Source organism: Garra rufa, chromosome 23, assembly GCF_049309525.1.
Source record: "Garra rufa chromosome 23, GarRuf1.0, whole genome shotgun sequence".
Classification (NCBI taxonomy): Eukaryota; Metazoa; Chordata; class Actinopteri; order Cypriniformes; family Cyprinidae; genus Garra; species Garra rufa.
Genome location: NC_133383.1, coordinates 28464268 through 28481609, shown reverse-complemented (window position 1 = coordinate 28481609; position 17342 = coordinate 28464268). Strand labels below are relative to the sequence as shown.

The 17342-nt window shown below is 43.0% G+C and overlaps 1 protein-coding gene across 1 annotated transcript in view; it reads right to left on the bottom strand.

Moving 5' to 3' along the window:
• The window catches only part of cntfr (ciliary neurotrophic factor receptor), a 224117-nt gene that overhangs the window by 47094 nt on the left and 159681 nt on the right, over positions 1-17342 (bottom strand). The window contains exons 4-6 of the mRNA XM_073829745.1: positions 16997-17114; positions 13949-14115; positions 9365-9528 (exon numbers count right to left, since the gene is read on the bottom strand). Coding sequence (XP_073685846.1) covers positions 9365-9528; positions 13949-14115; positions 16997-17114 — 449 coding nt within the window. The remainder of the gene's footprint in view (positions 1-9364; positions 9529-13948; positions 14116-16996; positions 17115-17342) is intronic.

Here is a 17342-nt window from a genome sequence, read left to right as displayed (position 1 = left end):
GCTCAATATGGTCTTTGCTGCAAGCTGATATGAGCTCATGTTCGGGCTGATATGGTTTGTTTTAGAGGAGTAGTGGTCTCAGAGAACTCAAATAGGATTCGTACAGCACTGAGTAATAGTTGTTTTGAAAATTCAGTTGGACTCTTTGTGAGGAGCGATGAGATGCACTCTGCGGTGAAGTTTGCTTATAAATCGATTGACAACTTTAAAGAGATAGTTCACCCAAAATGAAAATACTGTCAATAATCACTTACCCCCATGTCGTTCCAAACCAGTAAAAGCTTAAACACAATTTAAGATATTTTGCATTAAAACCTGAATGCCAAGTAAATAACACTGTCAAGGCCCAGAAAAGAATGAAAGACGTCAAAATAGTTCATCTGCCATCAGTGGTTCAACCACAATTTTACGAAGCTACGAGAATACGTTTTGTACAAAAAGAAAACAAAAATGATGACGTTATTAAGCAATTCATCTCCTCTGCGTCACCGTAGCAGCATTTTGGATTGTATCTGCTGGACGTAAACAGCGTACGCTGTTGTCATGCGGATACATTTTCTCTGTTTATTTACGCTTTGATTAATACAAAAACAGCATGTCTGCGTGATATGAAGGATACAAATTGTTGAATAAAGTCACCATTTTTGTTGTCTTTGCATACAAAAAGTATTATCGTAGCTTCGTAAAATTATGGTTGACCCACTGATGGCAGATGGACTATTTTGACGACGTCATTCATACTTTTCTGGTCCTTGACAGTGTTATTTACTTGGCAGTCAATGGGACAGTTACAAACCTCCAGGTTTTCATCCAAAATATCTTAAATTGTGTTCGAAATGACGACTTTATTCAACAATTCGTCTCCTCTGCGTCAGCGTACCACAAATTTGGATAGTATCCGCTGTTCTCTGTCAGCTGCGTCATGTGGATATGTTTTCTATGTTTATTTACACTTTGATTCGAACAAAAACAGCATATATGCAGCTGACAGAGAACAGGGTACACTGTTTGCGTCCAGGGGCCACTATCCAAAAAGGCGCTACAGTGACGTGAAGGAGACAAATTTTTGAATAAAGTCGTCATTTTTGTTTTCAGTCAGTGAGACAGTGAGAAACCTCCTGGTTTTTTATCAAATATCTTAAATTGTGTTCCGAATACGGACGAAGCTTTTACGGGTTTGGAACGACCTGGTGGTAAGTGATTAATGACAAAATGTTCATTTTGGGGTGGAGTAACCCGTCTTTGCGTACAAAAAACATTCTCGTAACTTCGTAAAATTATGGTTTAACTACTGATGGACTATTTTGATGACGTCTTTCATACTTTTCTGAGCCTTGAAAGTGTTATTTACTTGGCAGTCAATAGGACAGTGACAAACCTCACGGTTTCATCCAAAATATCTTAAATCGTGTTCCTGAAGACAAATAAAGCATTTACGGGTTTGGAATGACATGGTGATAAGTCATTAATGACAAAAATGTTAATTTTGGAGTGGACTAACCCTTTAATTGCTCACCCTCATGTCATTCCAAATCTGTAAGACCTTCAGTCATCTTCAGAACACAAATTAAGATATTTTGGATGAAAACCTGGAGGTTTGTACTTGTCCCAGTGTTATTATTAAATAACAGTGTTATTTACTTGGCAGTCAATGGGACAGTGAGAAACCTCCCGGTTTTCATCCAAAATATCTTAAATTGTCTTCTGAAGACGGATAAAGCTTTTACGGGTTTGGCACAACATGGTGGTAAGTGATTAATGACAAAAAGTTCATTTTGGGGTGGAGTAACCCTTCTTTCCGTACAAAAAGTATTCTCGTAACTTCGTAAAATTATGGTTGAACCACTGATTGACTATTTTGAAGACATCTTTCATACTTTTCTGGGCCTTGAAAGTGTTATTTTACTTGGCAGTCAATGGGACAGTGACAAACCTCACGGTTTTCATTCAAAATACCTTACATTGTGTTCCGAAGACAAACAAAGTTTTTACCGATTTGGAACGACCTGGTGGTAAGTGATTAATGACAAAATGTTCTTTTTGGGGTGGAGTAACCCTTCTTTGCGTACAAAAGGTATTCTCGTAACTTCGTAAAATTATGGTTTAACCACTGATGGACTATTTTGACGACATCTTTTATACTTTTCTGAGCCTTGCCAGTGTTATTTACTTGGCAGTCAATGGGACAGTGACAAACCTCACGGTTTTTATCCAAAATATCTTACATTGTGTTCCGAAGATGAATGAAGCTTTTACGGGTTTGGAACAACATGGTGCTAAGTAATTATAATGGCAAAATTTTCATTTTGGGGGGAGTAGACCTTTAATTACTCACCCTTATGTCATTCCAAATCTCTAAGACCTTCAGTCATCTTCGGACAACAAATTAAGATATTTTTGATGAAATCTAAGAGCTTTCTGACCTTGCGTAGACAGCAATGGAACGTCTCGGTTACGTATGTAACCCTCGTTCCCTGAAGGAGGGAACGGAGACGTCTCGTCGAGACCGACGAATTGGGATATCGCCTGGATAGACCAATCTACTTCGTGTGTATACAAACGAGCCAATGAATATTGGCATGCATGATTGCAGCCAGCTGCGGCTGATCACAGCGTGAGCATATAATACGCAGCAGGTGCATGCATCATCAAGGTTTCGCTGAGGAGCTGGGACAGGCCCGGCCGTACAGCGGTGGTACAGGAGCCTCGGCGACGGGACGAGACGTCTCCGTTCCCTCCTTCAGGGAACGAGGGTTACAATACGTAACCGAGACGTTCCCTATCAGTCGGTCCGTTCGACGTCTCGTCGAGACCGACGAATTGGGATCCCTAACAAAGCGCCGTGGCTGCTGTCCCTTCCAGTGTCCTGAGCGGGCCCCCTGGGACCCGTTACTGGCTTTGGCCAGGGGCTCGCATCAAGGAGAGTCAGTCACTGCTTTATAACTCAGCACCATCTATTTCAGTGAAACTGAAGCACTGGGAATATGCGGAGCTCACGTCCTTCCGATAGGAGGTTCGGAGCAATACACATATAACTCAATTCCGGTTTATATGGAAGATTGGAGGTGATTGAACCCTCGTATACTGGTAGAAGTACTACCGGGGAAACACACAGCCTCTAGGGCGCAATGTGGAATTGTAAGAGATGCAACTGAGTCTCTACGTAGAGCCTAGCCTCTATCGGTTCTGAAGGATTCATCGAGTGAGGGCCTGACGCCTGGCGTTCCGCTACGTCGGCTGTCAAGCTCAGCGGAGGAGCTCGACAGAGCTACTCTTAGGTTACTCTGGAGCAGTATAGCAAGCCGACCCGAGGCCTCTCTGTGCCTACCCGTTTGAGGTGAGAACACAGGAGGAAACTGTGTCTACACGAAGGCTATAGAACCTTGTGAACGTGTTAGGGGTCGCCCAGCCCGCCGCTCTACAAATGTCATTTAGCGAGGCGCCACGAGCCAATGCCCAGGAGGATGCGACACTCCTAGTCGAGTGCGCTCTCAGCCTGAGGGGGCAGGGCACACCCTGAACCTGATAGGCCAGGGTAATGGCATCCACTATCCAGTGGGCCATCCTCTGCTTGGAGACGGCATTCCCCTTCTGCCTGCCTCCATGACACACAAAGAGCTGGTCTGAGGTCCTGAAGCTTTGTGTCCGGTCAACGTAGCATCTAAGTGCTCGGACGGGGCAAAGCAAAGCTAGGGCTGGGTCTGCCTCCTCCGAGGGCAGCGCTTGCAGGCTCACCACTTGGTCCCTGAAGGGAGTCGTGGGAACCTTGGGCACATAACCTGGCCGGGGCCTCAGTGTTACCTGGGAATCCGCCGGGCCAAACTCTAGGCACGAATCGTTGACCGAAAATGCATGCAGGTCTCCTACCCTCTTGATGGAAGCCAATGCAAGCAGGAGCAGAGTTTTCATTGAGAGAAACTTCAGCTCAACTGACTGCAAAGGCTCAAAGGGAGCCTGCTGCAGTGCTGAGAGCACTAGCGACAGGTCCCAAGAGGGCACGGAAGGGGGCCTAGTGGGATTCAATCTCCTGGCTCCCCTAAGAAACCTGGTGACCAGGTCGTGCTTCCCTACCGACCTTCCTTCTATGAGGTCGTGGTTGGCAGCTATAGCAGCCACATAGACTTTAAGGGTTGAGGGGGACAGCCTACGCTCCAACCCTTGCTGCAAAAAGGAGAGCACGGTTCTGATCGGGCATCTTCGGGGGTCCTCTCCCCGGGAGGAACACCAATCAACGAACAGGTTCCATTTAAGGGCGTAGGCATGTCTAGTAGACTGCGCTCGCGCCGAAGTAATAGTGTCAACTACCCCTTGGGGTAGGTCACTTAGAACCTCCGCGTCCCGTCCAGGGACCAGACATGTAATTTCCAGAGGTCTGGACGCGGGTGCCACAAGGTGCCCCGTCTCTGAGTCAGAAGATCCTTCCTCAGAGGAATTTGCCAGGGAGGGGCTGTCGCGAGGAGCATGAGTTCGGGGAACCAGGTCCGAGTGGGCCAATAAGGGGCTACCAGAAGGACCTGCTCCTCGTCCTCCCTGATCTTGCACAATGTCTGTGCGAGAAGGCTCACTGGGGGAAACGCATATTTGCGGAGGCCCCGCGGCCAGCTGCATGCCAGTGCATCCGTGCCGAGTGTGCCCTCGGTCAGGGAGAAAAAGAGCTGGCAGTGGGCTGTCTCCGGGGAGGCGAACAGATCTACTTGAGCCTCGCCGAAGCGTCTCCAAATCAGCTGAACCGACTGGGGGTGGAGTCTCCACTCTCCGGGAAGCGCAGCTCGTGAGAGCTCGTCGGCCACACGGTTGAGCAACCCGGGAATGTGAATGGCACGAAGCGACCTCAGATGCTTCTGACTCCACAAGAGGAGATGACGGGCGAGTTGCGACATGCGACGGGAGCGTAGACCGCCTTGCCGGTTGATGTACGCAACGGTCGCAATATTGTCTGTACGGACCAGCACGTGTTTGCCACGTAGGTGCCCCTTGAGGCGGAGCAGGGCGAGACGTACTGCAAGCAACTCGAGGCAGTTGATGTGCCAAGTCAGCTGGGGGCCCGTCCAAACCCCTGAAACTGCCTGTCCGTCGTACGTGGCTCCCCACCCGGTGGCGGAGGCATCCGTGTGAACCACAGCATGCCTGGAGACCTGTTCCATGGGTACTCCAGCCCGTAGGAATGAGAGGTCTGACCACGGGGTGAAAGTCTGGCGGCAAGCCGGAGTTATCTGAACCCGGTGAGAGCCGCGAAGCCACGCTCTCCTCGGGACTCGGCCATGGAGCCAGTGTTGAAGCGGTCTCATATGGAGCAGCCCGAGCGGTGTCACCGCCGAAGCTGCTGCCATATGCCCCAGGAGCCTCTGAAATTGTTTCAGTGGGACCGCTGTCCTGCTCTTGAACGTGTCTAGGCAGTTCAACACCGACTGAGCACGTTCCTGCGTGAGGCGTGCTGTCTGGCTGACCGAGTCCAGTTCCATACCGAGAAAAGAGATTCTCTGTGTTGGAGAGAGTTTGCTCTTTTCCCAGTTGACCCGAAGACCCAACTGGCTGAGGTGTGCGAGCACCAGGTCCCTGTGTTCGCATAACTGAGCCCGAGACTGTGCTAGGATGAGCCAGTCGTCGAGGTAGTTGAGAATGCGAATGCCCTGTTCTCTGAGGGGAACAAGGGCCGCCTCCGCGACCTTCGTGAAGACACGGGGGGAGAGGGACAGCCCGAAGGGCAGGACCTTGTACTGATATGCCCTGCCTTCGAACGCGAACCGCAGAAAGGGTCTGTGGCGCGGAAGGATTGAGACATGAAAGTACGCGTCCTTCAGGTCGATCGCTGCAAACCAATCTTGGGGACGGACACATTTGAAAATGTGTTTCTGAGTGAGCATTTTGAACGGTAGCCTGTGAAGGGCCCTGTTCAAGACGCGCAGATCCAAGATCGGTCGAAGCCCGCCGCTTTTCTTGGGTACTATGAAGTACGGGCTGTAAAAGCCTGTCCTCATATCGGCTGGAGGGACCGGCTGTATCGCTTCCTTCGCCAGCAAGGAAGCGATCTCTGCACGCAAGATGGGAGCATCTGCGGCCCTGACAGAGGTGAAGTGAATCCCTCTGAACTTGGGAGGGCGCCGGGCGAACTGAATCGCATAGCCGGAAGTGATGGTCCGAAGGAGCCAGCAAGATGGGCTGGGAAGCTCTTTCCAGGCCCCCAGAAAATGAACAAGCGGCACAAGGGGGACCATCGGCGTACCCGCGGGGGAGCAGCGATGAGGGGGGCAGGGCCCCTGCCTCACAGTCTCGTTGCCGGACCGGGGCGGGGTCAGAGCGTCTGTATGTTGAGTGTGTGAGACGCTTACCTGCGTATGAGCCGATGGTGCGTGAGTAGTCCGTCTCGCCGTACTCTCGAACCGCCCATCGTCGCTCGCTGGCGAGGGGGGAGGACGGGTGAGGCGCAGGGATGACGGTCGGTGGCGGGGAAAAAACAAACAAAAGATTCTCCGCCCGGCCCTCCTCCGGGGGAGGGAGTGGTGCGGTCACCATCTCCCGAAGAGCAGCATCCTCCATCTCTGGGTCGCCCGTCTCAGGGTCTCTTGCTCTTACGCTTCCCACTGGTCTTTGTGGGGGCCTGGACGGGCTGGGCGGCTGCCCGGCGACCGGCTCCACGGCGCCGTTGTGAAGGCTGCTGCGGTGGCTGCTGTGGAGCGGAGGCGGAAGCCGGGGGCCGCCCTCGGCGACGAGCAGACTGGGGTGCCGCCGGCGGACGGGTGGAGGCAGCAGCTGTACGCCGGGGCAGGATGTGACTGATGGCCTCAGTCTGCTTCTTGGCCGCGGAAAACTGCTGGGCGAAGTTCTCCACAGCGTCGCCGAAGAGGCCGGTCTGGGACACCGGAGCGTCGAGGAACCTGGTCTTATCGCAGTCCCTCATATCAGCCAGACACAGCCAGAGATGGCGTTCCTGGACCACCATGGTGGACATTGCACGACCCAGAGACCGCGCGGTCACCTTCGTCGCACGTAGCGCGAGGTCCGTGGCGATACGAAGTTCACGGAGAACTTCTGGGTCGTGACCACCCTCGTACAGGTCTTTCAGTGCCTGGGCCTGATGCACCTGTAGCAACGCCATAGCGTGAAGGGCGGAACCAGCGGAGCCGCAGGCCGCATAGGCACTGCCGATCAGAGCCGACGAGTGCCTACAGGCCCGGGACGGGAGCGACGGATTGTTGCCCCGCCAGGTGGAAGCGGCGCCCGGACACAGTTGCATCGCAACCGCACGCTCCACCGGCGGGACGGCCGTGTATCCCCGCGCTGGTCCGCCATCAAGGGTGGTTAGGGAGGAAGTCCCACTCGAGCGGTTTCGGGCAGTGAAAGGTGCCGTCCACGTTCGGGTGAGTTCTTCATGCACCTCCGGGAAGAATGGCACCGGGGTGGGGCGCTGAGAACCAGCGCGGGCCACCCCGAGATACCAGTCATCCAGCCGGGAGGGGTCGGGACGTGATGGAGGGTTCCATTCAAGCCCTACCCTCTCGGCGGCCCGGGCAAGCATAGCCATCATCTCCGGGTCAGTATCGGGCACCGCTGACCGCCCAGTGGACGACAGTGTGCCCTCCTCCTCCTCAGAGAGGTCTGGCTCTCCCCCCGATGCTGCAACCGACATCTGTTCGTCGGGGGGGGCCCCAAAAGTAACGGGCGGTACCCCTAAGGGAGGTCCAACCCGCTCCCCTGAGAGCCCCGGTGGCGACGGAGTGTCGGTGGAAGGAGGAGCCCCCGCCGATGGAATGGGCGGGGGGTTCCTCACCGTCACCGTCAGACCGGGCAGCCCTCTGCTTCCAGCGACAACGCCCCCCCGGCGTTTGCCTGGAGGAACGTCCGTTCTGGGCAGAGGGACTGGAACCCCGCCCCTTTGCAGGAAACGGAGTCTGGTCCGCAGCTCCGTGATGGTCATCCCCCCACAATGAGGACATGACTCATCCACGAACGCTGCCTCAGCGTGTTGTAAGCCCAGACACGTGAGGCAGTGTGCGTGGCCATCACCCGGCGCCAGGAAACGGCCGCACCCAGAAACGCACGGGGAGAAAGGCATGACGCCTCGTCTTTAAAAAGACGCTCAACCCGTGGAGCTCTTTTTTAGAAATTCACTCTTTTCAAAAATTGCTCTTTTAGGAATTTGCTCTTTCAATGCTGAGGCGCACAGGGGAGATGGCCGCAGCAACACAGAAGGTGGATGGTGAAGACCAGCTGTGTGCTTCCACTCGACACGGAAGACCACGCCGCTGAAGCGCCGTGCCGCCAACACAAAAGAGACAAAGGAAGGTGAGTGTTGCTTCTTGGCTCGTTCCACAATAATGGTCCAGCTCCGAAGCGAAAGCTTGATGATGCATGCACCTGCTGCGTATTATATGCTCACGCTGTGATCAGCCGCAGCTGGCTGCAATCATGCATGCCAATATTCATTGGCTCGTTTGTATACACACGAAGTAGATTGGTCTATCCAGGCGATATCCCAATTCGTCGGTCTCGACGAGACGTCGAACGGACCGACTGATAGGGAACTGAAATGTTCAACGACCATCTTCAAGGATCATCTTGTAGGGTATTGCATCAAAGTTAGTCCAGTATCATGGCAAAACAACTCTATACTGCATATCCCGCCCATCCAGAGCAGGTAGTTTAATTTCAGAATTCCCAAACAGATTTTAAGTATTTCTGAAACACTTAATTTTCTTAGTGCCAGGCAGTAACTAGATTATAGAGTGAGATGTGCTCATCTACTTAAAGAGCTTAATGGAAATGCATGGAAAGCATGACACAACATCTAATTTCAGCCTCGATATGTAAGAGGAATAAATTCAATAATCCCAAGGAGCTTCTTAAGAAATCTTCTTTGACTGACTGGATCTGGATGGTGCTCTCATTCAGCAGTATGGCAACATATATGAGCGGAGACTATGGGACATAAATCACCTATTTTCAACTGTCCAAAACTCTGATTGATGTCTTGGTGAGCAAATCAAGTTTCCAAAACACATGTCTGGTCTCATTCTGTAGAGCTGAGGAACACAATTGGACTCATGTGGAGAGCTGACAATGGAACCAAATCACTCCAGCCCACGTTGACCCTAAAGAATGCATTATTCTTATAAAGAATAAGCCAAGGCTGAAACACTATTCTACACCCTAAAAGACTAACATAGCTGGTTACAAGAATGTTTTGTGCAATAGCAAGAAAGATGTGCTGGCTTTATCCTCACCAGTATGCTGAGCCACAGCTTGTTGAATAAGCAAGCCCATGCTGTTTGATCAACAATAGCTAGTTGGGTTTATAAAAATGCGATCATTAATAGTTTGAGGCCACATAGCATATGCATTTTAAAAAATTGTGATCCACACTTACATGCTGCCACTGGTCTCGGATGAGCGGCCGATAGCGCAGGAAGTACTTCAGCGGGAAGGTCTCCACATCGGGCCACGTACTGGGACTGTTCCAGGTCACTTCTAGTCTTCGTGCATTGTTGGCTATGGGTTTGGCCACCACCTTCTCAGGGGGGTCGGGTTTCACTGTTGGACCAAAGAGACGTCGATGTAAGCTCATGACCAATCGCAGGTATCATATTCAAAGGAATAAATTCCCCCAAATTAATCCTGTCATCAGAATTTCATTTCTTTCTTCTGTGGAAAAGAGATGGAGGAAAGTTCTTGAATTGCATCCACATATGGCCATATTCTAATGGGTCACGTCAAAACACGGCTCGCCAGGTTTGGCGTAATTGACGCCAAATAGTCTTTATTCTCATGTATTTATATAACAGAATGTGTCTGGTAAGTTTAAATATGAGAAAATGTATGGTTCTTGCAGAATTATAAAGTATGGTTTAAAGGGAAGATACTACAGATAAATACATAAATTTGTATTTCAAGATTTATGAAATGTTACATTTAAAGATACATTATAAAATAAATTATTCACTACTTGGAATTAAATTCTTGGAAAAAAATATGAACTTTGGATTAAGCCAAAAATTAATTCATTGTTCATTTTGTTGGCATATAAAAAATACATATATATGCAAAAGATACATTATATTAATAAATATTCAATAATTTGCATAAAATTCCAGAACAGAAATATGAACATTGGATTAAGCCAGGTTCAAAATTCATTGCTCATTTTGTTGACATATTAAAGTTAAAGTTTTATTTTCTTTTTCTTTATTTTTATTTTTTACTTTTTACCATAGGAAATTGTGATTATATCTTTTAAAATACTGAACAAAAACTAAACTAAACTAAACTAAAATAAAATTAAATAAAATTAAATTCAATTAAAAATAAATAAAATTCTTTAAAAAATACTCAAAAACACTATATATATATTATTAAATGTTTATAATATATAATATAAAACTGTAAAGTTTTATGTACTTAAGTGATGATTTCCTGCTAATTTGAAGAAAATGGTCTTTAAAATATGTATTGTTATTAAAATCTACAGATGCAAATAGATAAAGTGTCATAAAGTACACATTTAAATGTAATCTAAAAGAACACGTTATTGAAGCAAAATAGCTGAAATCTCAAAACTGACAAGTGCATGAAAAAAGTCTTTGCTGTAAGATGATTGGGAAAACATTTTTTTTTTTTTTCTTTTAAGGTACTTTATCTTTTTGGAGCTTGAAGCTGCTTTTATTGTATGGAAAAGAGCAACTTGAACATTCTTCTAAATTGCTCACTTAGTCATCTAAGTCATACTGGTTTAATAATATCATGAGACATTTTGAGTTTAACTTTTCCTTTAACCTGGCTAGGAAGTAAGAAAATACCTCTGATGCTGAGATAATGCTAATGGCATACGAGTTGTGAAAAGGCTCGGTACAACAAGAACACAGTTTTAGTGGCTAAGCAGAAAGAATCGCTCATGAGTCATGACAAATGCCACTAGCGAACAGCTATAATGGAAAAAGAGATGAATGATGAATAGCGCTGAGATTTCCTCTTTATGATCCCCAGCTCGTCCCTCTGAGCAGAAAATCAGTTTGACATAACACACACGTCTCCTAAAGAAGCCACACTGTGACATTTCTCAAGATGTCTTTGGAGCTGCGGCGTCTCCTGAATATTAGGAAAGCCTTTTGGAGCTAAGGTTTATGGGAAATAGGCAAGAGAGCAACAGAGCGGCCTTTCTCTTCTTCTCGAGCTGCGGTGTCCAAGGATCATTCTGTTTGCTCTGCGGTTTTAGCTTCACTCGCACACAAACGCATACACACGAGGACAAAGAGATGTTTCTGAGCCCCGTTCCCTTTACTATTCATAGCAGACACATAGTGGCTTCAGGATTTATAGCTCGGGCCTTGACCTGGCTTGAGCGAAACGCTCTTTACGACTTTCAAACACTGTTGATGTTGTTTAGATGTCGGCTATTCGGATGCTAATAAACATCCTAGTCAAGACGAGTTGCTCACTTTAAAAGCAAACTATATTTTATACCTCAGTTGGTTAGGTTTCTGCTTAACACAAAGAAAACATTTCAATAAAATGTATTATATTTAGTTTCTATGTATCTTGAAGTTGTGTTCAAAATGTAATAATCTGCATGCTGTAGTTCCATTATAAGGCAATTTAGTTCTTTGATGTACTTTCATCAATATGTTCCCCACTTGTCACTGAAATGTATGCTAATCATAAGTTGCATTTTCAAATGAAATGCAGTTTAAAAAGGAATCCATTTTCCATAAAATATACACTAGAACCAGAGGGAAAATATTTCAATCGTTGTCAATCCAGCGATCCAGACTGCATTAGCATTTTTATTACTATCAAGCACACATGTAGCCATGCATGTAAGCATTCTATTTAGTTGCCAGAAGCCACTTCAACAACACCACCGCCATCAACCAGACGATTTACTTGAGATATTTTCTTCACTTCTGTTTGCCAGCATGGGTTTTGTTCTTTCCGAAAAGGAGATGATTGTAAGTTACCAGAATGTCTGGTAAATATGAGCTAGATTGCTTGGACAGGTCTATTTACTTGCCCCCAGTATATCATCCAAGGTTAATAATGAGTAGGAATTTCTGGGAATGAGGCTTATTTCCACTTTTTGCTCAAGCATTACAATGTGTTCACATCAAAATGACTTGTAAATGGTGTTTTACAATCTCTACAATGAAGCTAAATAAATGAATAAATACATAAATATTAAAGTATGTTTCACAAGAAAAATACAATTTTAGTTTGGCTGTTTTTCTTTGTAAGTATCTGTGGAATTTACTAGCTATTTCTGTGTAGTATATAGAGTTGGGGTCTCGAGTACAATTTTTATCTGACTCAGACTTGTCACTGACTCGGATGCATTTTTACTCAGACTCGAGACTATCAGACTATTGCCGAAATATTGTTGAGTCCAACATTGTCCAGGGACAGTTGCCAGAAGTGTTACTGACTCTAAACTCTTAAAAATAAAGGTGCTTTAAAAGGTTCTTCACAGCGATGCCACAGAAGAACCATTTTTGGTTCCACAAAGAACCATTCAGTCAAAGGTTCTTTAAAGAGCCATCTCTTTCTTACCTTTTTATAATCTGAAGAACCTTCTTTCACCACAAAGAACCTTTTGTGAAACAGAAAGGTTCTTCAGATGTTACAGGTTCTTTATGGAACCATTTAGACAAAAAGGTTCTTCTATGGCATCGTGAAGCACCTTTATTTTTAAGAGTGTATGTATTATTACAAAAGTGACATTCAGTATTCGCACATGTTTTTAAGTTGCCAGTACTTAAGGGATAGTTTGGTGGCAGCCTCTAGCTTTAAAGAAAAATATTTTTCTAACATCTTTGCAACAGTTTTTTATGGGTCCAATACTGCCTTGGGTGTGCATTATTGTCTAATAATTTAATGGCCTGTTGTCAATAAACTAGTCTGAAGTAGACATCACAGTTACATCATTTTGTGGTGGCAGAAAAACACTGGTAACAAGTGGATGGAATAGGGTAAAATCCATGGAATACGAGAAAAAATGTTTTGGATGTCAAAATTGGAATGCACATAATAAGACACCATTTAAAGCTAAATGCAGACGTTTAAACAGACATATTAACAGATAAAAACTGCTTTGATTACTCATGATTACTTTTAAACCATACATTTGATTTAAACAATAGGTCTACATAATATTCACATATGCAATTCATAGGGGACATATTATATTAGCTCTGCAGCATGAAATACTATTTAAACCTATAACATTTTACATTTACCTCACAATTCTGACTTTTTTATATGTCGTTTATATAGTTCTGAGGGAAAAAAGCCAGAAGTGTGGGATATAAACTCATGATTTTGAGCCGAAGGGAAAAGAGAGAATGACGAGTTGATTTTTCTTATCAGAATTGTGAGATATAATATCGGAATTGCGAAAATAAAGTCAGAATTTTGACATACAAAATACATAAATCAAGTCAGCCATAAATTCTGATACATGAAGATGGTGTGAAATCAAAATTCAAAATGGCAGGATGCAATGGAGGTTGCATTATTCTAGTTGTAAAGGTTAAAACAAGGTTAAGATACTGACAAACAGTAGTGTTTAGTTGGACTCGGACCCATTTGGACTTGAACATGAGTCCGACTTGGCCCATTTTGGTCTCAGACTCGATTGGGTAAACACTCAGACTTGATTTGGACTCGACTCTCTTAAAAATAAAGGTGCTTCACGATGCCATAGAAGAACCTTTGTGTCTAAATGGTTCCATAAAGAACCTGTAACATCTGAAGAACCTTTCTGTTTCACAAAAGGTTCTTTGTGACAAATAAGGTTCTTCAGATTATAAAAAAGGTAAGCAAGAAATGCTTCTTTAAAAAGCCTTTGACTGAATGGTTCTTTGTGGAACCAAAAATGGCATTGCTTGAAGAACTATTTGAAGCACCTTTATTTTTAAGAGTGTAGGTGGACTCCAACCCAACACTAGTAGTATATAAACTGTACCTATTGAAGACTCTTCGAAGCTGATGGCGTTGGAAGCTCGACCCAGCGAGTTCACTGCCGTGACGTTGACTCGGTAAGGAAAGCTGGAGAAAAGTTCTGGAAACTTCACATGACATCTGTTCTTATGAACGTCATCCCTCGTCACTTCCAAGGGTCTCTGGTTGTGTCTGAAGAAGAAAGATATAAAATGTTATCTTCTGAAGGATCATGAGATAAGTAGTTCACTTTTTTTTAACAGAACAGTTTGTCTAAAAATGAATTATCTTCTTTTCAGTGCCATGAAAAAGTAAAAGATCACAGCTTTTACATTTTGGGTGAACTAGTCCTTTAGCAGCGATACTAGGTTAGTAAGTGATTACATGTAATCTGGATTACATAATCATATTCCAAATACTGAGTGCTTGTAATAAGATTATATTACATTTTATATTACATTCTACAATTTAAGTAATCGATCCAGCACTGGTTATTATTGTATGGAAAAATGTCCTTCATTTCTGGAAGAAACAATCAAACATTATTATTCCATTCTGATGTTTTGCAGCTATCACGTGGCACGGGAACAGCAGATATGTTAAATTAGGGGCTGCCATTTGCTCGCCTCTAGGGTACATCTGGACCGAGGTCTTGTAGCTGACCTTTAAACCTCCCGATATCAGCTCTGCACATGCATTGCAAAATTCATTTATTAGGTTTTGATGAAGGTTTATTGAGCTTGTACTTCAAAAACCTTGCAGCATATTTTCATACATAAATCACCTGTCATGTAGATAATGTCTAGTCTTGACATTATGGTCTTGTATAATTATATATAATGACCTAAACTGAACAATGCACAAAACTTAATGGATTGTTAATTCTTCGAAAGTTGTTGAGAATAGAGGTTAATCAAAGTCAATGCTATTTGATTAAAGTCAACTTTTATATATATATATATATATTAGTCAACCAATTAGTTCCTTTGGCGGAATGGCTATTTGTCATTTATATTCAAATCTAGGCACATACTCACACTAGGAATTAAAAACTAATTTATAAAATGCATGCTTTAATACTGTTAATATTTTGTGCTATATATATATATTATTTTAAAATCTGAAGAAAATAAATAAATAAATAAATAAATAAATAAATGTTTTCCAGTACACTGAAAATAAATAAAATAAAATAAAATAAAATAAAATAAAATAAAATAAAATAAAATAAAATAAAATAAAATAAAATAAAATAAAATAAAATAAAATAAAATTATGGTTAATGGTTAATGGTTAAGTGGTCACATGACATGCAGGTAAACATACAGCATATTTTTAGGAAGGGTTTTATTTTGATTGCTATTATTTTAAAATTAATTATTTTAATTTGACATTTTTATAATTTAATTAATTATAATTAACACGAGTTTGGGAAACCTTGACCTAATGTGTAATGCACTTCATGACGCTAAACAACGAATGGAATAAAATAAAATAAAATGCAAATACAATTTGTAAATTGTAATTATAGAATGTTACAGTTAAATAATAATAATAATAATAATAATAATAATAATAATAATAATAATAATAATAATAATAATAATAATAATAATAAACAAACAAATAAACAAATAAATAAAAAAATAAACATCTTTCTGATCTTATTGTTCAAGCTCAAGTTTGGAATCTGTAAGATGTTTTTGAGGAAAATGACTTGTGCTCTTAATATTGCACTTATTTGATCAAAAATATTATGTTAACTACAATTATAGAATGCTACTGTTATATAATAAACAAATAAATAAATAAATACAAACAAACAAATAAATAAATTAAGTTTGCAATCAAATAATGAATAATGAATAATGAATAATAATAATAATAATAATAATAATAATAATAATAATAATAATAATAATAATAAATAAATAAATAATTTATAATTTATTAAACAAACAAACAAACAAACAAACAAACAAACAAACAAATAAATAAACAAACAAACAAACAAATAAATAAATAAATAAATAAATAAATAAATAAATAAATAAATAAATAAATAAATTAATTAATTAATTAATCTTTTAGATCTTATTTTCCAAGGTCAACTTTGGAATCTTGTCAATATTGCATTTATTTGATAAAATATGCTGCGTTACAAACTACAATTATAGAATTTTAGTGTTATAAAATACAAAAAAAAAAAAAATAATACAATTAAATAAAATAAAATAAAAAAAAGTAAAGTAAAACAAAACTAAATAAAATAGATTTTGGTTTAGGTTTAATACAATTATTGTTCAAACTCAAGTTTGGAATATTGAGAAAAATAATTATGCTCACCAAAAAATATTATGTTACTAACTATAATGTTAAAAATAAAATAAAATAAATAAACACCTTTTAGATCTTATCGTTTAGGAAAAAAAAAAAAAAAAATTCTGCAAAATAAATAAATAAATATTTCAAGATGCTTTTGTCTGAGAACATGGATGTACAGTCTGAATATTAGCATGATTCAGACAAACTATATAACACTATCAAACCTTATGTTCTCCAAATTTCCATTTATATACCCTTAAAAATGGAATTCATGTATTCAGGTACTTCATATGCTGCAACTTAACATTTATATCAAGCGATCACGTTAGTGTTTGTAAGTGCTACTGTGGAATCAGACGTTTTCATTTTGTGACTGATGAGGATAAAGCTACTCTCTGGTTGTCCAGACAGATGTGGACAGATGAAGAGAGAGGGCTTGAGAGAAAGAGAGAGAGATCTAGTGTAGTGTGCAGGGTTATTCCGCAGGGGCTTTGGACTGAGAGTCCACTTATACTGCCTTGAGTTCCAGCACTCAGAGTCAGACAGGCCTAATCAGCTCTCAGCAGACAGCGTCTGACCGCATAGATCACTGATTCAGATGAGCTCAGAGCGTCTCAGAGCCTCCGCCGAACACGAGAGGGCATGACATGACAGACGGAGCGAGAGGAGAGCAGACGGAAGTTAAGGGCTGAGCGGGAAGCCGGGGTTGACAGATGGAGTTACAAACAGACAAGAGAAAACATCTTACTGGACATCCACTTCGAAGTCCGTCGGGATGTACGTTGGATGCTGAAGGTGCCAACTGCAGTAGAAGCCTTTGGGATAGGTGTTTGATCGACACGTCACCTGCGGTTCCTTCGGAGGGACTGTGAAGAAAGCAGAAGGGTGGAAATGTAAGCACTTTGTCAGCAGCAACAACACCTTCGGAAATCCATCAGCGGCCTAAAAACACAAGTCCCGGGAGGCTCTTTTTTTACCAGATCCCCTGCTTCCATGGCCGTGTAACCCCTTGAACCTCCCCCATTCCCAGCATCAAGTGGGAAAGGAAATGTAATAACCGCCCATGCCCTCCTTCCAGATTAGGGTCCTTTCTT